At 45.2% G+C, this 23,599-nt stretch overlaps 1 protein-coding gene across 1 annotated transcript in view; it reads right to left on the bottom strand.

Moving 5' to 3' along the window:
* Positions 1–16,031, bottom strand: part of LOC116501457 (Golgi phosphoprotein 3-like) — a 79,404-nt gene extending 63,373 nt beyond the window's left edge. Inside the window, exon 1 of the mRNA XM_032207037.1 lies at positions 15,592–16,031. Within this exon, the coding sequence (XP_032062928.1) occupies positions 15,592–15,807 (216 nt within the window). The 5' untranslated portion in view covers positions 15,808–16,031. The remainder of the gene's footprint in view (positions 1–15,591) is intronic.
* Between the last annotated feature and the right edge of the window lie 7,568 nt (positions 16,032–23,599).

Below are 23,599 nucleotides of genomic sequence, written 5' to 3' on the forward strand. Positions count from 1 at the left end.
CAGCTCCTGCAGCTGCTCCAGTCCCAGTTCCTGCAGTCGCTCCAGTTCCAGCTCCGGCCGCTACTCCAGTCCCAGTTCCTGCAACTGCTCCAGTCCCAGCTCCTGAAGCCGCTCCAGCTCCAGCTCCTGAAGCCGCTCCAGCTCCAGCTCCTACTGCTGCTCCAGTCCCAGCTCCTGCAACTGCTCCAGCTCCAGCTCCAGCTCCTGCAGCTGCTCCAGTCCCAGTTCCTGCAGTCGCTCCAGTTCCAGCTCCTGTAGCCGCTACAGCTCCGGTTCCTGCAACTGCTCCAGCTCCTGTAGCCGCTCCAGCTCCTGTGGCCGTGTCAGAGAAACGAGCTGTAGCAGTGCAAGTTGACCCTGCAGAGGGCATTCCAACCCCTGTGGCAGACCCTGTAACAAAGTCAGAGAAACGAGCAGTAGCAGTGCAAGCTGCCCCTGTAGAGAAGGTGAAAATATGGTATAGAAATTCAAGTCGTTTAGAACGCAGAGAGTCTTCTGCCAATCCAGGTAAGGCTTCTGCCAAAACTAAGTATAGAGATGACGAAGATGATGACGACGCTGGGCCGTCAAGGATTCAGGAGGAGGAAGATGAGGATGCCGAAAGAGCAACAGTAACTACCCGAAGCCTAAACGAGCGCGAGCTACGAGATGTGCGAAAAGACTTTGGTCGCTGTATAGGTGAGCAGCTTGTCACCTGGCTGCTCCGGTGCTGGGACTCTGGAGCCAATTGTGTGGAATTAGACGGCAGGGAAGCCAAGCGGCTGGGATCCCTTGCTCGAGACGCCGGCATTGACAAAGCAATTGCAGATGGAGCACGACCCACCAGCCTCTGGAGGCGTCTCCTCTCAGCTGTGAGGGAAAGGTATCCCTTCAAGGAAGAACTTGTATGTCTACCAGGCAAGTGGACCACTATGGAGAAGGGAATCCAGTACCTGAGGGAATTAGCCGTATGGGAAGTGATTTATGAGGATCCAGACCTCAAACAAACATCCACAGATCCAGATGAAGTCAAGTGTACACGACCCATGTGGCGGAAGTTTGTACGGAGTGCACCATCATCATATGCCAGCTCATTGGCAATAATGGCCTGGAAAGAGGATGAGGAACCCACAGTGGGTGAAGCGGCTAAACAACTCCGGCAGTACGAAGAAAGTCTCTCCTCTTCCTTACAGGCCTGCGTCTCAGCTGTGGAGAAACTTTCTGAAAAGGTTCACCAACTTGAAGAGAATCTATTGTCCTCCCCACCTGAACCAACCAGTGCCCACCGACCAAAGGAGAACACTTGGGAGAAACTTTCTGAAAAGGTTCACCAACTTGAAGAGAGATTATTCTCCTTCGCACCTGTACAAAGCAGTGTCTCAGCTGTCAGGGGTAGGCGTTCACCCACACAAGGAAGACGATATGGTGGGTACTCACCCCGTGCCACCCTGTGGTTTTACTTACGAGACCATGGAGAGGACATGAGAAAGTGGGATGGAAAATCTACCGCGACCCTAGAGGCACGGGTACGTGAGTTGCAAAAGAAAACAATCAGGAAAAAGGGATTCTCCGAAAAGTTTGCTGCTCCAACTTCCAGCAGACAGTCCTTCAAACACAAAAACGAGGAAGATTCTGACCAGGATTAGGGGGGCCCTGCCTCCAGCCAGGGGGAGGAAAGGGACAATCGAGTTTATTGGACTGTGTGGATTCGATGGCCTGGCACATCACGCGCACAGAAGTATAAGGCTTTAGTAGACACCGGTGCACAATGTACTATAATGCCATCGAGCTATAAAGGACCAGAGCCCATCTATATTTGTGGAGTGACAGGCGGATCTCAGCAGTTGACTGTATTGGAGGCTGAAGTGAGTCTGACTGGGAATGAGTGGGAAAAGCACCGCATTGTGACTGGTCCGGATGCTCCATGTATCCTTGGCATAGACTATCTTAGAAGAGGATACTGCAAGGACCCAAAAGGGTTCCGGTGGGCTTTTGGTATTGCTGCCTTAGAGACAGAGGGCATTAAACAATTATCTACCTTGCCTGGTCTCTCAGAGGACCCCTCTGTTGTGGGGTTGCTGAGGGTCGAAGAACAGCAAGTGCCAATCGCTACCACAACTGTGCACCGGCGGCAATATCGCACTAACCGGGACTCCCTGATTCCCATCCATAAGCTAATTCGTCAATTGGAGAGCCAAGGAGTGATTAGCAAGACTCATTCACCTTTCAATAGTCCCATATGGCCAGTGCGAAAGTCTAATGGCGAGTGGAGACTAACAGTGGACTATCGTGGCCTGAACGAAGTGACGCCACCACTGAGTGCTGCAGTGCCGGACATGCTGGAACTTCAGTACGAACTTGAATCGAAGGCAGCCAAGTGGTACGCCACAATTGATATCGCTAATGCATTTTTCTACATCCCTCTAGCAGCAGAGTGCAGGCCACAGTTTGCTTTCACTTGGAGGGGAGTCCAATATACTTGGAATCGACTGCCCCAGGGGTGGAAACACAGCCCTACCATTTGCCATGGGCTGATCCAGTCTGCACTGGAGCAGGGGGAAGCTCCTGAACACCTGCAGTACATCGATGACATTATTGTGTGGGGTGACACAGCAGAGGAAGTTTTCGAGAAAGGGAAGAAAATAGTCCAAATCCTTCTGAAAGCTGGTTTTGCCATAAAACAAAACAAAGTCAAAGGACCTGCACGAGAGATCCAGTTTTTAGGAATAAAATGGCAAGATGGACGTCGTCAAATCCCAATGGATGTGATCAACAAAATAACAGCTATGTCTCCACCAACTAACAAAAAAGAAACACAGACTTTCCTAGGTGTTGTGGGGTTTTGGAGAATGCACATCCCAAATTACAGTCTGATTGTAAACCCGCTCTACCAAGTAACCCGTAAGAAGAATGAGTTTGAATGGGGCCCTGAACAACGACAAGCCTTTGAACAAATCAAGCAGGAAATAGTCCATGCAGTAGCCCTTGGGCCAGTTCGAACAGGACCAGATGTAAAGAATGTGCTCTACACTGCAGCCGGGGAGAACGGCCCCACCTGGAGCCTCTGGCAGAAAGAACCTGGGGAAACTCGAGGTCGGCCCCTGGGGTTTTGGAGCCGGGGATACAGAGGGTCTGAGGCCCGCTACACTCCAACTGAAAAGGAGATACTGGCAGCATATGAAGGAGTTCGATCTGCTTCAGAGGTGGTCGGTACTGAAGCGCAGCTCCTCCTAGCACCCCGATTGCCGGTACTAGGCTGGATGTTCAAGGGAAGGGTCTCTTCTACGCATCATGCAACTGATGCTACATGGAGCAAGTGGATTGCACTAATTACTCAGCGGGCTCGAATAGGAAACCCCAGTCGCCCAGGAATATTGGAAGTGATTATGGACTGGCCAGAAGGTAAATACTTTGGGATATCATCAGAGGAGGAGGTGGGTCGTGCTGAAGAAGCCCCACTGTACAACCAGTTACCAGAAAATGAAAAGAAATATGCCCTGTTCACTGATGGGTCCTGTCGTATTGTGGGGAAGCATCGAAGATGGAAGGCTGCTGTATGGAGTCCTACGCGACGAGTTGCAGAAGCTGCTGAGGGAGAAGGTGAATCGAGTCAGTTTGCAGAAGTGAAGGCCATTCAGCTGGCTTTAGACATTGCTGAACGAGAAAAATGGCCAGTTCTCTATCTCTACACCGATTCATGGATGGTAGCAAATGCCCTATGGGGATGGTTACAGCAATGGAAGCAAAACAACTGGCAGCGTAGGGGCAAACCCATCGGGGCTGCTGCATTGTGGCAAGATATTGCTGCTCGGGTAGAGAACCTGGCTGTGAAAGTACGTCACGTAGATGCTCATGTGCCCAAGAATCGGGCTACTGAAGAACATCAGAACAACCAGCAGGTGGATCAGGCTGCTAAGATTGAAGTAGCTCAGGTGGATCTGGATTGGCAGCATAAAGGTGAATTATTTATAGCCCGATGGGCCCATGACACCTCAGGCCATCAAGGTAGAGATGCAACATACAGATGGGCTCGTGACCGAGGGGTGGACCTGACCATGGACGCTATAGCACAGGTTATTCATGACTGTGAAACATGTGCTGCAATCAAGCAAGCCAAACGGTCAAAGCCTCTTTGGTATGGAGGACGATGGCTGAAATATAAATATGGAGAGGCCTGGCAGATTGATTACATCACACTCCCTCAAACTCGCAATGGCAAGCGCCACGTACTTACAATGGTGGAGGCAACCACCGGATGGCTGGAAACATACCCTGTGCCTCATGCCACCGCCCGGAACACTATCCTGGGCCTTGAAAAGCAAGTCCTATGGCGACATGGTACCCCAGAAAGAATAGAGTCAGACAATGGAACTCATTTCCGAAACAACCTTATAGACACTTGGGCCAAAGAACATGGTATTGAGTGGGTGTATCACATCCCCTATCATGCACCAGCCTCCGGGAAAGTTGAACGATACAATGGACTGTTAAAGACTACATTGAAAGCAATGGGCGCTGGGACATTCAAAAACTGGGATACGCATTTGGCAAAGGCCACCTGGCTAGTCAATACTAGGGGATCTGCCAACCGAGCTGGACCTGCCCAATCAAACCTGTTACGTACTGTAGATGGGGATAAAGTTCCTGTAGTGCATGTAAAAAATATGCTGGGTAAAACAGTCTGGGCTACTCCTGCCTCAGGAAAAGGCAAACCCATTCGTGGAATTGTTTTCGCTCAGGGACCTGGATACACTTGGTGGGTGATGCAAAAGAACGGAGAGGTCCGGTGTGTACCTCAAGGAGATTTAATACTGGGTGAGAATAGCCCATGAACTGAATTGTACCATGTTAATTGCTATATAATACTGTATGTTATCACTACTATGACTACTATAGGTGACTAATTAGAATGTATGGAAAAGAGTGTAACCTGAGCATGACATAAATGGTATGGAATAAGGGGTGGATAGATGTCCTGGTTTCAGTTAGAACAGAATTAATTTTCTTCCTAGTAGCTGGTGGAATGCTGTGTTTTGGCTTAGAATGAGAAGAGTGCTGATAACACCCCGATGTTTTCATTGTTGCAGAGCAGTGCTTATACCAAGCCAAGGACACCTCAGACTTTTGCTCTGTCCTGCCAACAGGCAGGCTGGGGGTGCAGTAAGAGCTGGGAGGGGACAGACCCAGGACAGGTGACCCGAACTAGCCAAAGGGGTATTCCATACCATCTGACGTCATGCTAAACAATATATAGGGGTGGCTAGCCGGGGGGAGGGGGCCGGACTGCTCGGGGTTAAGCTGGGCATCGGTCAGCGGGTGGTGAGCAATTGCATTGTGCATCACTTGTTTGTACATATTATTATTAGTAGTACTATTATCATCATTGTATTATTATTATTATTATTATTATTTTCCTGTCTTATTAAACTGTCTTTATCTCAACTCACGGGCTTCACTTTCCATTTCTCTCCCCCGTCCCAGAGAGGGAGGGGGGAGGGTGAGCGAACGGCTGCGTGGTGTTTGGCTGCCAGCCGGGTTAAACCACGACATCTGTATATTTAGAACATTTGATGTTTGTGTTTGCGTGTTGGTGGAGTGTAGACTCCCCGCACACCCAGTGCTGTTTACTTACCTTTTATACCTTTTGTAAATTTTCTTTTATAAATATTACTAAATTCAGATTGAGTTGAGGCTTCATTTATAACACAAATGACCTTCAAATCCAGAGAGAACCAATTAGAAGTCCTTTTACCAACATAAACATGTTCATAAGGAGTGGGGTGAAATTGCAAACAGTAGAAAACAATGATGAAGAAAAGATGAAGAAAAACTTCATTGCAACATTAGTTGAAGAGAGGTTGGAATGGCTAAAAAAGTTTTAGACATCAAGGTAATATAAGGCTGACCTCACCACAGGTACTTATTATACACATTAATCCATTTTCACCTTCAGAGGATAAAAAGATACGTTATTTTCTTTCCACTGCAGGTTATTGCAATTTAATCTACCTGAAGACAAGATTAACCAGAGCACAGAAGCTGCAACTGACAGTGAAAAGGAGACATGGTCAAATGCTGTATGTGCTTTAATAACCTAGGGAATCTCCGTTACTTTCTAATACACATTCAAAGCTCCTGTATTAATCTCAAGTCTAACAGCTATAGATTTTTTTATTTTTTTTTTAACCTCTAACAAAATCTGATACTCCTTGACACTACAGTAGTGCACGATGCCAGATGGATCAAAACACAAAAACAAGTTCAGCTTCTGTGGCAGAAATCTCTAAGAAGTCCCAAGTCAATTTCCTTTGTCAAGGAACTGTATAGGCCCAATTGCCTAACAGCTAGGCAGTATTAAAACTACAGTTTTCTCCCCTGAACTTATAAATATACCGTATCTGTCCCCAAATACAACAGCTTTTTTTTTTTTTTTTTTTTTTTCTTTTTCCCTTTTTTACCCAGTAAGACCATAAAGGGAGATGATTAGAAAGTACCTAGCAATAAGCAGCTTACACATGCTTAAAAGAAAATTAACAGAAAGATATGCAAAGAAGCCCAATAGCCTGATTTCCTAGCACGAGGAATAAATCATACAGCATCTACAAACAAAGAACCTGCAAACGTTCAATTCATTTGCAATTACAAAGATCTAGCTCACAAGGCATACCATTCATCATTTTAACAGTCCACCACAAACTACTATATTTCAGTCCTTTTGTTTATTTAGGGTTTGGGGCAGGGGGCAGATCTGACATATATAATACAGGTTAATCGTAATACCACAAACCTATGTGCTTCTACTCGTCCAGGCTTATATACAGCACAATTTAGAGGAATAGATTTATATTATTTTACGTGCAATTTTATTTCTGAAATCTTTCTGCAGTAATGTTTTATGAATATTTCTTTATGAAAGGAAAGAAAAATTACTGAAATTCACATTTTACAAGCAGGTTAGCTGTGAAAAACAGTCAACAGTGGCACAGTAGGCTGACTTTTTTCCTATAACTTTTTTCCTTTCTTTACCAAAAGTTCTGACAAAACAGCCTGAGAATGTTTTCCATGTAGAAGAAACTAAAACACACACCTACTGGAGACTAGCTTCCTCTTTCCCCAATACCGCAACACAAGCAAACGTGCAGTAGTCATTTGCTCCAAGTAGAACAGTCATTCTCAACTTTTCTTACTGTCTGCAGCACTTTGGCTGGTCAATTTAGTCTTGCAAAGAAGGCCCATTACATGTAGCTTAACAGAGCTAAGCACAGCAGTTCCTGAAATACTTTAATATAAAAAAACACCGCATCTGAATACCACTTCTTTAATGTAAAATGTTATTTTTTCAGTTCCACGATTACTTACTCAATGATTAGTCAGCCATACTTTCTCAGGTATACCTCATGCAAAATTTTCAAAATAATCACCTTGCTGTAGGAGAGGAACAGATTTGCTTTTTACAAGCACTTAAAAAAAAAAAAAATTAGAAATATCACTAGAAAGGCTCTGGCAAATTTTTGTCTGGCCTTCTTACACAAGACAGCTTGAGATTAAAGAACGAACTACACTACACTTGAAGATATTCACAAAGAAGTAATATAGATTACAAATTACCCATGCTAGAAGAGCAGGGATAACCATACTGTCTACATGAAGAAACATGAAAAATAAAGACTATTTTAATACGTAAAGTCAACTTGTATCTACAATGCTGCCTCCAGATGAACATGTCCTCCAAAGAGCCCCAAAACAGCAGGTTTTACTGAAAAGCCTGGCAAAGAGGCACTTCACTGCATCTTGTAGTGCTCAGAACTTGGGTACTCCTCCTCCCATGCCATCTCTTCTGATGACCTGTAATTTATGTATGGCCATGAAAACAAAACAAAAAAAGACCAGAAAGGTAGGCAATTATGAAAGAATTTTTCATCACAGACATTACACGCTTCGTTGTTATTAGGCCTTGAACTTTTGAGAAAAAGCATGTCTTTGTCAAGGTTTCAGCATTCATACAGCATTCTTCAACTCTGATGTGAATTCCCAACAGACACCTCCTCACATTTCATTCATTTGTCCCAAAATTTTTTCAGCAAAACCTGGGAGCTCTTGAGTGGATATTCTGGCTATTACTGAAGCTTTTTATTAAACAGAAAAGAACAACTGAAAACTAGAGATACCAAGACAACTTTCCAGAATTTCTTTGTTACACAGGAGGAAAAAAAAAAAAAAACACACACAACTCTTCTGCATCAAAATATGAATTCCACAAATCCAAATTTTAAGATTATAGAAAATGCCACCCATATTCCAGATGTTTTTAAAAACTCTTCTTACTTCTTTTTAAAAAAATCTTTAGGATTAAAACACATTTCAGTAACAAACCCAGCTGCTCAGATTTATATATTATATAATAGATTTGTTCTAACTGAAACCAGGACAGAGGAATAAAGAATAAAGTTTCATTTTTAGCACTAATCAACACAAACCACCACATTTAAAGCAGGCAAAACACCTCCCTAATAACTTGTTTATTTCCATACAATGAAAACACAATCCAGAAACCTTCATAGGAACTACTTGAACAGAAAGCTATGCTGTAAGACTACTGCAACACTAATTTTTCAGTAATAAATGAACCAATTTGAGTAGCAAAGATCCAAGAAAATTTCTGTACTGAACAAAGTGACTGAACACCACTTCACTCTCACTGCTTTGGTGCGACAATATCGCACCAACCGAGACTCCCTGATTCCCATCCATAAGTTAATTGGTCAACTGGAGAGCCAAGGAGCAATCAGCAAGACTCATTCACCTTTCAATAGTCCAATATGACCAGTGCGAAAGTCTAATGGCAAGTGGAGACTAACAGTGGACTATCGTAGCCTGAACAAAGTCACGCCACCACTGAGTGCTGCAGTGCCGGACATGCTGGAACTTCAGTACGAACTTGAATCGAAGGCAGCCAAGTGGTACGCCACAATTGATATCGCTAATGCATTTTTCTCCATCCCTCTAGCAGCAGAGTGTAGGCCACAATTTGCTTTCACTTGGAGGGGAGTCCAATATACTTGGAATCGGCAGCCCCAGGGGTGGAAACACAGCCCTACCATTTGCCATGGACTGATCCAGTCTGCACTGGAGCAGGGGGAAGCTTCTGAACACCTGCAGTACATCGATGACATCATTGTGTGGGGTGACACAGCAGAGGAAGTTTTCAAGAAAGGGAAGAAAATAGTCCAAATCCTTCTGAAGGCTTGTTTTGCCATAAAACAAAATAAAGTCAAAGGACCTGCACGAGAGATCCAGTTTTTAGGAATAAAATGGCAAGATGGACGCCGTCAAATCCCAATGGATGTGATCAACAAAATAACAGCTATGTCTCCACCAACTAGCAAAAAAGAAACACAGACTTTCCTAGGTGTTGTGGGGTTTTGGAGAATGCACATCCCAAATTACAGTCTGAATGTAAACGCGCTCTACCAAGTAACCCGTAAGAAGAATGAGTTTGAATGGGGCCCTGAACAACGACAAGCCTTTGAACAAATCAAGCAGGAAATAGTCCATGCAGTAGCCCTTGGGCCAGTTCGAACAGGACCAGGTGTAAAGAATGTGCTCTACACTGCAGCCGGGGAGAATGGCCCCACCTGGAGCCTCTGGCAGAAAGAACCTGGGGAAACTCGAGGTCAGCCCCTGGGGTTTTGGAGTCGGGGATACAGAGGATCCGAGGCCCGCTATACTCCAACTGAAAAGGAGATATTGGCAGCATATGAAGGAGTTCGATCTGCTTCGGAGGTGGTCGGTACTGAAGCGCAGCTCCTCCTAGCACCCTGATTGCCGGTACTAGGCTGGACATTCAAAGAAAGGGTCTCCTCTACACATCATGCGACTGATGCTACGTGGAGCAAGTGGGTTGCACTGATTACTCAGCGGGCTCGAATAGGAAACCCCAGCCGCCCAGGAATATTGGAAGTGATTATGGACTGGCCAGATGGGCTCGTGATCAAGGGGTGAACCTGACCATGGATGCCATAGCACAAGTTATTCATGACTGTGAAACGTGTGCTGCAATCAAGCAAGCCAAACGGTCAAAGCCTCTTTGGTATGGAGGACGATGGCTGAAATATCAATATGGAGAGGCCTGGCAGATTGATTACATCACACTCCCTCAAACCTGCAACAGCAAGCGCCACGTACTTACAATGGTGGAAGCAACCACCGGATGGCTGGAAACATATCTTGTGCCTCATGCCACCACCCGGAACACCATCCTGGGCCTTGAAAAGCAAGTCCTATGGCGACATGGCACCCCAGAAAGAATAGAATCAGACAATGGGACTCATTTCCAAAACAACCTTATAGACACTTGGGCCAAAGAGCATGGTATTGAGTGGGTGTATCACATCCCCTATCATGCACCAGCCTCCGGGAAAGTTGAACGATACAATGGACTGTTAAAGACTACATTGAAAGCAACGGGCGCTGGGACATTCAAAAATTGGGATACGCATTTGGCAAAGGCCACCTGGTTAGTCAATACTAGGGGATCGGCCAACCGAGCTGGACCTGCCCAATCCAACCTGTTACGTACTGTAGATGGGGATAAAGTTCCTGTAGTGCGTGTAAGAAATATGCTGGGTAAAACAGTCTGGGCTACTCCTGCCTCAGGAGAAGGCAAATCAATTTGTGGGATTGCTTTTGCTCAGGGACCTGGATACACTTGGTGGGTGATGCAAAAGGACGGAGAGGTCCGGTGTGTACCTCAAGGGGATTTAATACTGTGTGAGAATAGCCCATGAATTGAATTGTACCATGTTAATTACCATATAATACTGTATGTTATCACTACCATGACTACTATATACCCTACATGAAAATGGTGACTAATCAGAATGTATGGAGAAGAGTGTAACCTGAGCATGACATAAATGGTATGGAATAAGGGGTGGATAGATGTCCTGGTTTCAGTTAGGACAGAGTTAATTTTCCTCCTAGTAGATGGTGGAATGCTATGATTTGGCTTAGGATGAGAAGAGTGCTGATAACACCCCGATGTTTTAATTGTTGCAGAGCAGTGCTTACACCAAGCCAACGACGTCTCAGCTCCTTGCTCTGTCCTGCCAGCGGGCAGGCTGGGGGTGCAGCAGGAGCTGGGAGGGGACAGACCCAGGACAGCTGACCCAAACTAGCCAAAGGGGTATTCCATACCATCTGACGTCATGCTAAACAATATATAGGGGTGGGTAGCCGGGGGGAGGGGGCCGGACTGCTCGGGGTTAGGCTGGGCATCCGTCATCAGGTGGTGAACAATTGCATTGTGCATCACTTGTTTGTACACATTATTAGTAGTAGTACTATTATCATCATTGTATTATTATTATTTTGTCTTATTAAACTGTCTTTATATCAACTCACGGGCTTCACTTTCCATTTCTCTCCCCCGTCCCAGAGAGGGAGGGGGGAGGGTGAGTGAACGGCTGCGTGGTGTTCAGCTGCCGGCCGGGTTAAACCACGACAAAAGGATAAATAAATCCAGAAATATTCACTGTTGCAACACTATGGGACTATTATTTCAGCAGACTTCATATGAGTTTTCTTTTAGCAAATAAAGAAATAGTTACAGATAAAATAAGTATTTTTATCTTATTAAGCACAATTATGTGATCTACAGAAGTAGGTGTCACATCTCTATAGCTAGTTCAATTTGTTGATCTGTGGCACATTGTGTACAGGAACAGCTGTGAGCGTTGCTGCATTTGAACAGATTCCCCACTACTACTACTACAAAAAGGAAAACTATATATATATATACACACACACACACACAAATGAAACAGAGACAGTCAGAGCACAGCCACCTTGCAGCCTCTCAGTTTTCTATGGGACAGAGTCACAAGATGTCCAGAAGGGCCATAGCAAACAAACTGGTCTATACTCATCTCTAAGCTGTCATTTTCAAATAAGCTGTTAGTATTTATTACTCCATTCTTTTGGCAGCAGTGACCTTAGATGCTTCAGGAGTTCTACATAATAGCCTCTCTTCCACTGCAGCTTTGACCTATCCTATTGCAAAACTATTTTTAACTTAATACAGCAAATTATTTTATTTCAGTGAGTATTTTTTATTCCTATAGCAACAGGCTATTATTGCTCTGCTCTAAATGGATGAGCACAACTCCCATTCCCAGCTTTATTTCTGAAGGGATTCCAAGTATTTCCTCAGGGATGCTCCCTCTAGAATTGTAGTAATGCATTCTATTCTAGTGTATTACCTGCTTCTCCAAGGACACTGCATTTGTCATATTATATGCGGGCATTTCAGCGTATGCCCCTTGCAACCTATTTTGACTTTGGAATACAGAAATAGTTACATATACATAGAAGATACAGATGAAGAGGAACCATTGGTGGAAAAAAAAAAAAAAAAAAAAAAGAGCAACCAGCCCTACATAAACTACATTTTAATAAGATTAAACTGGGGGGGAGTTATGAGTGAAGGCATGCAAGCATTAAGAATTGCATGCAAGCATTAAGAATGGGCTGAGGCGTGCTGTGTTTTAGGGCAGCTAGACATTCACATCACTGAACCAATACTGCAGCAACAACCATGCAACAACTCAAGAGTTCTGCTATGGCTGTTAAAGGCCTTGCTCTGTTCTGAAGGCAGGAGTCACATAAGTATCTAAATCTCCTAAAAACATACAACTCATCTATCCATCACTGCCTGAATCTTCCTGTAAAACTCTAAGAGTAAAGGCTCTTCCACCTACACATACAAATTATAAACTGTCTACTTGCATGAAAGGCATTCCATACACAATTTACACTGTATTATGCCATATTCACCAGCGTTTAACGTTAGAAAAAAAAAATTACCCCCAGAAAATCTCAAAGCTAAGTTATCGATGCAGTTATCAGTGACTTCTCAGAGAGAAGCTATTTTCAGGGAAAAATGCTCTTATACCAATTCAGACTTGAAGCCAAATTATTATTTTATTCCAAGAGGATAAAATAATTTAGTGTTTAGTTGAACGAACAGGAAGGATGTTCTCAGCTTTAGATTTACTGGTTTTCAGTTTAAAGCTCACATACCTGCCTTTGCCTTTCCCTTACACTTTGTGTAGTTTCACAATTATACTTTACAGACCTTATTTTACTTTTCTCTGTTTGTTGTCGTAAGATAGACTCGCACAAATGTCACTTGGAACCAACTCTATTGGAAATAAAAACTTTATAAAAACTATTCCCAGTTCCATAAATTTCTTTTGCTTACTTATTCAAAAAATAGAGAACGAAAAATTCATCTTTGAAAATGAACCTATAGTTTAAAATAAGAAAGACAAAGAGCTTTATTTACTATAAGGGAGAGAGGCACAAGGGACACAAAAACAAAACAAACCCTGGTGATTCATATCTAACAAACCTCAGGAACTTTCTATGCTGTTTATGCACATAAGCCCCTACCCTAGAGACGACATTACCATTCTTCTTGGCTGATGTTTCAACTGCAAAATCTTAAGGGAGTCATGAATATCCACATCACTGTAATCAGTTCTTTTTTCATTCTAAGAAATAATACATTATCTGTAGCACATGCCCCTGCTGCTCTTAGTAAAGTCATGTGATTTATAATTTTGATGCACACCAGTGCAAAGCTGGATTTTTTAGGCCCAATATTAATTACTAACTTTCATGTACTAGGAGTACTTACACTGTATATTCCTAGGCAGACAGAACGCTACCTAACTTGAAATCTTTACAGCCCAGTACCCACAAATTCAGCAGATTTACCACAGATTCATGAGAAACGGGGCTGAAAGATCACCCGGTCTATCACATCTTTCTTGTAGGCAATCCTGACAGAAACCTGTCTTGGTACGCCTAACACTTCCCTGCAACTATTCAGCTGAGTCAGAAGAGAAATGTGCATAGGCACATACATCTTCAGAGTCAACAGGTGGAAGCACACATCATTGTGAATATCTACTGACTTTATTAGGATATCATGGCAAGGTCCATCTGAAAAAAAAAAAAAAAAAAAAAAAAAAAAAAAAAAAAAAAAAAAAAAAAAAAAAAAAAAAATGGCCTAAAGCACATAGCCAGAGAGAAATAAAGCATGTTACTGTAGCAGGTATGCACACAGATACACCCCCCACACATTAGAAAACAAACATTAAGCAGGAAAACTACTCTTTAATCTAATCATCATCAACCAGCAAATCTATTTTAGATGCAATGCACTGTCAAAGAACATACAACTTATCACCTACTCCCCCCCCCCCCCCCGTTACTCTGTGCTCATAAACAGGCACAACTTCAAGATACTTTCACTCAAATCAATGAGCTGTCTTCATTAGTTTACAACAAAAAATAAAGCAGGTCACTTAATGACATTCATGTCATAACTCAGATCTGAAATAAACATATTATGCTTCACCACACACCATATCAAACTATTTCCCCTGATAGGGCTGACTTTCAGCAGTGTGCGTATTTTTTATATTGATTATCCCTTCCAAATGATAATCAATATAAATTTGACTCCCATGTCAGTAGAAATATACCTTCTGTTATTCACAGTACGATGGTGAACAATCTATAAATTCAATAAAAACACTGAATTATCATTTTGACCCACTTAGGACTCAAAACCTATTTTTGTCACATGTATTGCCTTAAATTTTAAGACATTTAAGACATTTTTAAGACATGTGCATTAGTCTGAAAAGTTTTTTTAGAAAGAGCTGCTGCACATCCTAAAGCCCTGTAAGTACAATATAGTTGTGTCTGACAAAACATGGACAAGTCTCCCAGGTAAGAGCTACAGGTAAGTTGGAGGAGGAGTATAAACATCATAGGTCTACACAGGCCTTCAAGCCAAGCTCTAGTGCTGTCTGAAGGCCTTGGCCCTCACCTCAGGGTACCTGTCCACCAAACCCTTCCTCAAGCCTTCCTTGAGATGCTACAAACTGAAAAACCATTCCACCAGCCCCATGTCCAAAAGGGGGGGGGGCAACTCTCCCTCAAGTGTCTTCCCCACCTCCAAATCCCTTTGCATACACCCTGTCCTCCAGCAACATCATGAACAGAGAATCACAGAATGGTTTGGATTAGAAGGGACCTTAGAGCCCCTCCAGTTCCAACCCCCTGCCATGAGCAGGGACACCTCCCACCAAAACAGGCTGCCCAAAGCCCCATCCAGCCTGGCCTTGGGCACCTCCAAGGATAGGGCAGCCACAGCTTCTTTGGGCAACCTGTGCCAGTGCCTCACCACCCTTTCAGTGAAGAATTTCCTCCTAACCTCTAATCTAGATCTCCCCTCTTTTAGTTTAAAACCATTCCCCTTTGTCCTGTTATTATCCAATTGAGCAGAGAGCCACTCTCCTTTTTTTTTTTTTTTTTTAATAAGTCCCCTTTAAGTACTGAAAAGCTGCCTTGTTTTCTCTAGACAATCCCCCCTCTCCCAGCACCTGCCCCAAACCCTCAAGTTACCCCGCGCCTGCCCTGCCCTGCCCCATCCCCCCCGCACCCTAATTCGCCGACGCCCTCCCCCGACCTCCCTTTCACCGTCAGCACCCCCCACAACCCCTCGACAAATCCCGCTCCCTTCAGGGGCCGCCGCACCTCGCGGTCCTTGAGGCCGAGGAGTAGCACCTCCTCCATGAGGGTGAGCCGCGTTTCCTTGGAGTCACCCTTCACGTCATCCCCCAGCTCATCTCGGTGGCCTTCGTCCTCCAGGCCGCCGCCAGCCCCCCACTCCTTGTCGGCGGCGGCGGCACTGCGGGAGGCCTCAGTGCGGCGCTGCACCAGGCCGGAGCTGCGCTGGGTAAGGGAAGTCATGGCCGGAGGCGGCGGGGAGGGTACAGGGAGGGGGAGCGGGGAAAAGTAAAGCGCGGGAGCCGCTCCCACCTCGGCCCTACCCGCACCGCCGCTGCGGCCGGCCGGGAGGACTCATGAGGAGCAGGGCTGGGGCTCGGCCACAGTGAGGGAGGTGGAGGCGGCCGGCGTCCTCCCCTGCGGCGACCGAACTGGAGGACTGCGCTCCTCGCCCAATATGGCGGCGCGGGCTGATGTCAGCGGAGGATGTGGCAGCGGCGGTCGGGGGGAGGCACCGGAAAGGGAGCGAGACCCGACCCATCCCCGCTCTCCTGCCCGCCCCGCTCTGCCCTGAGGGACAGCGAGGACGGTCCCCCGGGAGGGGCGGCAGTGGGCGGGGGGTTTCGGGGGGTTCCACAGCAACAGACGGGCGAAGTGCGGTACAGAGGGAGGGGGACAGGGACAGGGACAGAAAGGGGGAACGAAGCCCAGGGGGTGCCGGCTGCCGTCGGGGGTATCTCGGCTATAGCCGGGGCGAGTCTGTGACTCCTCGGGAACTGTCCCCCGAGCCGGCCATGGCACTCGATAGACAGTGCCTTACTGACGGCCATCGCTCTGCTTGGTTTCAGTTTTAGCTGCCACACCTTGCCTCATGGATACCATGGCACTCTCAATATGAGCATCTGATATATATAAACACAACAACGAAGCTCAAGCCACATTGAGCTCTTAACAGTCTTGACTTCAAAATGAACAGATGCAGTCCCTTGTCCACAAGGCATCTTGCCAAGCCTTCAACTGCTCCTGCAGGCCTGTCCAACACCTTGACACCAGTGCTGCTGCTGCTTCAGCCACAGATGGAGGCAGCACAACTTCTCTTCCCATGCACTTCTATTTACCCAATTCAAGCGCTGCAATGGCCGTGTTTGTGAGAAACACTCTGTAGCCAATACCTTAGGCTCAGGCAAGGATCTCAGTGAAGTAGCATTTTTATTCGCGATTGCAATGGTGGGGGCCCTACAAGCAGGAGAGCGCGCTTACTAGTTCCATAACACAGTTTATATACTTTTTTTTTTTTTTTTCCTCGAGGACCAGGACCCTCCCATTTCCCCATTGACTGGATTTGGGTAATCCAGGTTCACAATCTATATGGTGCTTCACAGACAAGACATGGCTTTCAGTTGCCAGCCTGTTATAAGTCAAATTTCTTTTGACTTTTATACTCTTTGAGGTGGTAATGTTTCTTACACAGTGATTTCTGCCTAATTGCTCTAAGGATTCTGGTTGTCTGCATTTTACAAGGTCGTCTGTTAAACTTTCTTATCACTGCAAGTATATCTCAATACCACATTCCTTCCCTTTAAGCAATGTAACTCTGTGCAAAAACATTTTTATTCCCACATGTTTCACCAAAACCTCAAACTATCAAAGCCAAATCCCACATGTATTCATTCCGAAGTAGTGTATTTTGTTGCAGAATAAAGGTGCCTCTAATGAAAGGATGGCCTATACTCCAGGGTTAGTGAAGCCAAGGATAGAAGAATGGGGACTTGCTTAGTCGCATTAAAAATAGATGTTGCTGAATGTCTTTACTTACTACTGTGCAAATTAACTGAAACAAGGACTCTTGGGGCCCCTCACAAAGGATGGTTCCTGACAAAAATGGGGAAACTGTCTCAAAAACCATCTGAGACCGACCTTGTGGTTTGGACAAGAGCCAAGGAGCAGCTGAGCCTGCACAAAGGCAGGAGGTCAACTAGTGGTGATGAAGAAGAGTTATCAGACATCATCCCTATGACCCCCGGCGACCACCATGAGAAGGCACTGCACAAGTGCAGACAGAGGAGTTTATGGAAATTACTTCTTGGAACTAATTTTAATATGAAGCAGGGATAGGTTATGCATATGTATAGGTATATTGGGAAACTTCATGCATATGTAACTTTTTACTGCATATAACCAAGGTAAGTTGCCGCGTTGGGGTGCACGTACCTTTGGGAGCTATCCTGCATGCGCCCGGCGCCAAAATAAACCACATACCTACTTTATAACTCATTTGCTTTCAGTTGTAGAGTTATTCCATGAATCATTTTGGCGAGCCAGGCAGGAAGCTCTCTGCCTGCCCACAGCAGTGGCTGTGCTGCGGATGTCCTAGCGCGCACCGGGCACATTACCCTGAGGGAAGTCTGCTCCTCGGCCGCTTACTGCACAGGCAGACAACAACCTGCTGGACTGTGGCCAAACAGTATGTGTAACAGTACAGGAAGGGCAAATAAGTCGTACACGTGGCCAGGGCAGCTGGTAAACCGCACAGAGACGTCTGGCGTGCAGCATAGTCCCTGTAAAGGAGGAGGGTACACTACAGGCTGACTGATGGAGTGGTTGAGGGGGATTTGCTGAGGGATAAAGTGGTCAAGAGGGATTTGCTGACCAATGGAGCGGCTGCTAGTGATCTTGGGAGCAGATCGAGCAAATCCGAGGTTACTGCTGCATCCCAGTTCTGGGAGGACTTGCTAATGACTGTATAAGAAGCAGGAAAAGGGTAAGCGGACCTCTCACAATTGTGACAAGGTTACCTGGGTAATATTTGCAGCTGCAGGAGGGATGCTAACTGGAGTGTTAATAATTGTATGTCTTATTTCTAGATGTCCGGGTATCTAATGTTGAAAGTGTGGGAATAAAAATGTTGTTTTTGCACAGTTACATTGTTTAGAGGGAAGGAATGTGGTATTGAGATATGCTTGCAGTGATAAGAAAGCTATAGCAGGCAACCTTGTAAAATGCAGACAACCAGAATCCTTAGAGCAATTAGGCGGAAATCACTGTGTAAGAAACATTACCACCTCAAAGAGTATAAAAGTCAAAAGAAATTTGACTTATAACAGGCCGGCAACTGAAAGCCATGTCTTGTCTGTGAGTGCATGGACTCTGGAGGTTCTGCAGATTGCTGACAGAGGGCCCGAGACTTATTAAAGAGGCAGGATCCACTGTGAGAATAGAAATGTTGTTTTTGCAGTTACATTGTTTAGAGGAAAGGAATGTGGTCTTGAGGTATGCTTACAGTGATAAGAAAGCTTAGCAGGCGACCTTGTAAAATGCAGACAACCAGACTCCTTAGGACAATTAGGTAACAATCACGGTGTTAAGTCAAGTCAGATAAGTGAAGAAACATTACCACTTCAAGCAGTAAAAATGTCAAAAGAAATTGAAATTTAACAGGCCAGCAACTGAAGGCCATGCATTGTTTGTGAAGCATCAGATAGATTGTGAACCTGGATTACCCACTCAGTGGGGAAACAGGGGAGGGTCCTGCCATCAAAAGGTATATAAACTGTGTTTTGGAACTAGTAGATGCGCTCTCTCCTGCTTGTGGGGCGCCCGCCATTGCAATTGCGAATATATTACTACTTCACTGAGATCCTTGCCTGAGCCTAAGTTATTGGCTATGGAGTGTTTCTCACACCATGAAGTAGTGGAGAAGGGAAGAAGGTAGGCACTCCAGGTTTAAGAATTGATCCAGTAACTCTGTGCACAGACCAAGGTAAGAAATATTAAGTATTGCCTTGAGGGTCGGGTGAAACTCTGTGTGAAGAGTCTCAGGAAATTTGGTGTACGGTAATCCTTGCACGGGGAAGTGCTTGGAAGTACACCAGGGAATCTGGTAAACTCATAGGTGTGCTGTAACCCTTGCACGGGGAAGTGCTTGGCAGTACACCCCCATTTTCCAGAATTGGAACGTTAGTGTGTGGTACACTGCAGAAGGGAAATTTCTGTAGCAACATACTGACGAGGGCTAGGAAAAAGGGGAAATATGAGTTCCAGGGGATAGGGAGATATCCCTGGGGGAGTGCCTACCAATAGTTCTTCCTGAAGAATGATAAGCAATTTGGAAAAATAATCCCAATATTAGAGGAGATGATAAAAGGAAAAAAAAGAAGAAAAAAAAAAAAGAAAAAAAAAAGTTAAATATTGTGTATCAGTCTGGACAAAAGAACCAATTAAGGAAATAGCAGTATTTTGGCCAAAATACGGCTCTGATGAAAATTCAGGATTTAAATTTATGTGTAAACAATAAGATTCCTTTTTCGGAGAAGGAGCCAAGTTGTGCTCCCTATAATCCTAATATTGCACCGGTGGCAGCACCAGTCGTTCCAGGAAGGGAGACAGGGACTGCAATTAACACTGTCCCTAGAGAAGAGTATACTCTAGGCTCTGGCAAGAATTAGAACAAGGTAGAAGATCTATTGAGAATTTTGCCTTCCCTGATACTAGCAGTACTAACACTAACTGTGTATCCTCTTAGGTGAACTACCCCCCCTCCTTACCAGCAGAGAGGTTAGGACTTTTAAGAAGGAGAGGAAGTCTTTATTTGAGGACCCAGTATCCCAAGGGCTCTTGGAAGTTCATTGTGTGATTAAAGCCTGGCAAAATACACAGAAAATGTTTCAGAAGGTGGGGGGATGTAGCGAACGGTCACTGGGGGACCCTCCTACGGGAGGCCCTTGTGGGAATAGAAATGTTGTTTTTGCAGAGTTACATTGTTTAGAAGGAGGGAATGTGGTACTGAGATATGCTTACAGTGATAAGAAAGTTTAGCAGGCGACCTTGTAAAATGCAGACAATCAGACTCCTTAGGACAATTAGGTGAAAATCACGGTGTCAAGTCAAGTCAGATAAGTGAAGAAACATTACCACTTCAAGCAGTAAAAATGTCAAAAGAAATTTGAAAGTTAACAGGCCGGCTACTGAAGGCCATGCATTGTTTGTGAAGCATCAGATAGATTGTGAATCTGGATTACCCACTCAGTGGGGAAACAGGGGAGGGTCCTGCCATCAAAAGGTATATAAACTGTGTTTTGGAACTAGTAGATGCGCTCTCTCCTGCTTGTGGGGCGCCCGCCATTGCAATCGCGAATAAATTACTACTTCACTGAGATCCTCGCCTGAGCCTAAGTTATTGGCTACGGAGTGTTTCTCACAATTTGGGGGCTCGTCCGGGATCCAGTCACCTACTGGGGAGCCCCACCGCCGCAGCAGCAGGAAGGCATGCCCCGCTGATTTCAGCGGTCCTGTGCATCGACGGTGGCGGTTCTGCGGAAAGCTGACAGAGGGCCCGAGACTGGTTAAAGAGGCAGGATCCGTGAAGTAGTGGGGAAAGGAAGAAGGTAGGCACTCCGGGTTTTTAAGAATCGATCCGGTAACTCTGTGCACAGACCAAGGTAAGAAATATTAAGTATTGCCTTGGGGGTCGGGTGATCTGGTGTATGGTAAGCCCTTGCACGGGGAAGTGCTGGCACTACACCAGGGGAATCTGGTGTACGGTAATCCTTGCACGGGGAAGTGCTTGGAAGTACACCAGGGAATCTGGTAAACTCAGGTGTGCGGTAACGCTGGCACGGGGAAGTGCTTGGCGGTACACCCCCATCTTTCAGTACGTTGGTGTGTGGTACACTGCAGAAGGGAAAATTCTGTAGCACATACTGGCGAGGGTTAGGAAAGATGGGAAGTACGAGTTCCAGGGAATCTGGTAAACTCATAGGTGTGCGGTAACGCTGGCACGGGGAAGTGCTTGGCGGTACACCCCCATTTTTCAGTACGTTGGTGTGTGGTACACTGCAGAAGGGAAATTTCTGTAGCACATACTGGCAAGGGTTAGGAAAAATGGGAAAATATGAGTTCCAGGGGACAGGGAGATATCCCTGGGGGAGTGCCTACTAATAGTTCTTCCTGAAAAATGATAAGAAATTGGAAACATAATCCCAAAATTAGAGGGATTGTAAAAGAAAAGTAATTTAAAAAAAAAAAAAAAAAAAAGGTTAAACATTGTGTATCAGTCTGGACAAAACAATCAATTAAGGAAACAGCAGTATTTTGGCCAAAATACGGGTCTGATGAAAATTCAGGCTTTAAATTTATGTGTAAACAATAAGATTCCTTTTTCAGAGAAGGAGCCAAGTTATGCTCCCTATAATCTTAATATTGAACTGGTGGCAGCAGCAGTCACTCCGGGAAGGGAGACAGGGACTGTAATTAACACTGTCCCTAAAGAAGGATTGTACTCTAGGCTCTGGCAAGAATTAGAACAAGGTAGAAGATATGTTGAGAATTTTGCCTTCCCTGATACTAACAGTACTAACACTAACTGTGTATCCTCTTAGGTGAACTACCCCCTCCTCCTTACCAGCAGAGAGGTTAGGACTTTTTAAGAAGGAGAGGAAGTCTTTATTCAAGGACCCCAACAGCCTAGCTGAACAATTAGACCAGTTCCTACGACCTGATTTATACTCTTGGGGGAGGGAATTATGTCTATAAGTATGTTGTTTACAGGGAAAGAAATGGGAATGATCAGGAGGAGAGCTGCTATACAAGAATGGGAAAGAGCTCATCCTCCAGGACCAGGGGTAATACCGGCAGGGCAGAAATACCCACTTGCCAATCCTGGCTGGAATAATAATAGTGTGCAACACAGAAATCATATGAGAGACTTCGGGTTAGAATGAGAAAGTACTTGGGGATGAGACCTGAGGACCCAGTATCCCAAGGGCTCTTGAAAGTTCATTGTTTGATTAAAGCCTTGCAAAATACGCAGAAAATGCTTCAGAAGGTGGGGGAATGTAGTGAACAGTCACTGGGGGGAAAAAAAAAAAAAAAAAAAAAAAAAAAAAAATATCGAAACTAATGGTATTGACAGTGCAGCGGGTAGTGAGGCAGAGGGTTGGAGAAAGATGAAGAAAATCTTCAGGGGGAGTCAGGGCCAGGATGGAAAGGAGAGGAAGAGAGATGAAGGAATGGCAGGCAAAGAAGGCTGCCTGTGTTGTGGCCCGAGTCCTAGCAGAGACAGGCTTTGATAAGATGTTTTAAGTGCGGCCAGGCTGGCCACTTCGAATGGGAATATCTGGAGTGGAAGAAGGAGGAAAGAAGGAATATGGGATGAAATATGCTATATTGATATGTTGTTTCAGTATCTTGGAGGGAAAAGGTATGGAATTAAGTTGGACCCTGACTGAGCCTTTGATGCTGGTATTAGAAAAGTACAGGCTGGAAAAAGATAAAGGAAGTGTTAAAAGAGTTGCTGAAGGTGTTAAAGGTGTGGCATGTAATATTTAACAGAGCTGTTTGAAGTTGAATGAGCAGGGAAAGAGGATGTAGGCATTATCTAAGTAACAGTCTAGAAGTTATGGTATATTTGCATATTTGCTGTGGTGTTTGGTCAGTTTCCCAGGCATCGGGGAGGGGGGAACAGCCTGCTCCACCAGGGGCCTCTCCAGCGGCCGCAGGGGGGCTTCGGCTCCAGCGCCTGGAGCGCCTCCTCCCCCTCCTTCTGCACTGACTTTGGTGTCTGCGGGGGGGTTTCTCGCTCTCTCAACTGCTGTTGAGAAGCAGGTTTTTGTTTGTTTCTTTGTTTGTTTGTTTTCGTGGATGTGCTCTCACAGAGGCACTGACAGTATTGCTCATGGCTTGGCTCTGGGCAGCAGTGGGCCCCTTAGGGCCAGATGAAATTGTCCCTTATCTGCCACGGGGAGGCTTCCGGGTTTTTTTTCTCACGGGGGCTGCCACTGCAGTTTCCCACCCCCCTACTCGCAGCCCCCGAACCTTGCCATCAAACCCAATACACTGGGGAACAGCTAGGTCATTACTGACCTGTAAAGTATCAGGGATTAAATTAACTAATGAAACCCTAAAAAGTGGGGCTGGGATAACAGTGCCACTTTGGGGGGGATACCAAGCTGAGACTAGGGGATAAAATGATCACTGGGTAATTATTGTATGTACCCAAGGCAAGGACTAATTTGTTGGGAAGGGATTTGATGATTAA

This window comes from Aythya fuligula, chromosome W (assembly GCF_009819795.1).
Source record: "Aythya fuligula isolate bAytFul2 chromosome W, bAytFul2.pri, whole genome shotgun sequence".
Classification (NCBI taxonomy): Eukaryota; Metazoa; Chordata; class Aves; order Anseriformes; family Anatidae; genus Aythya; species Aythya fuligula.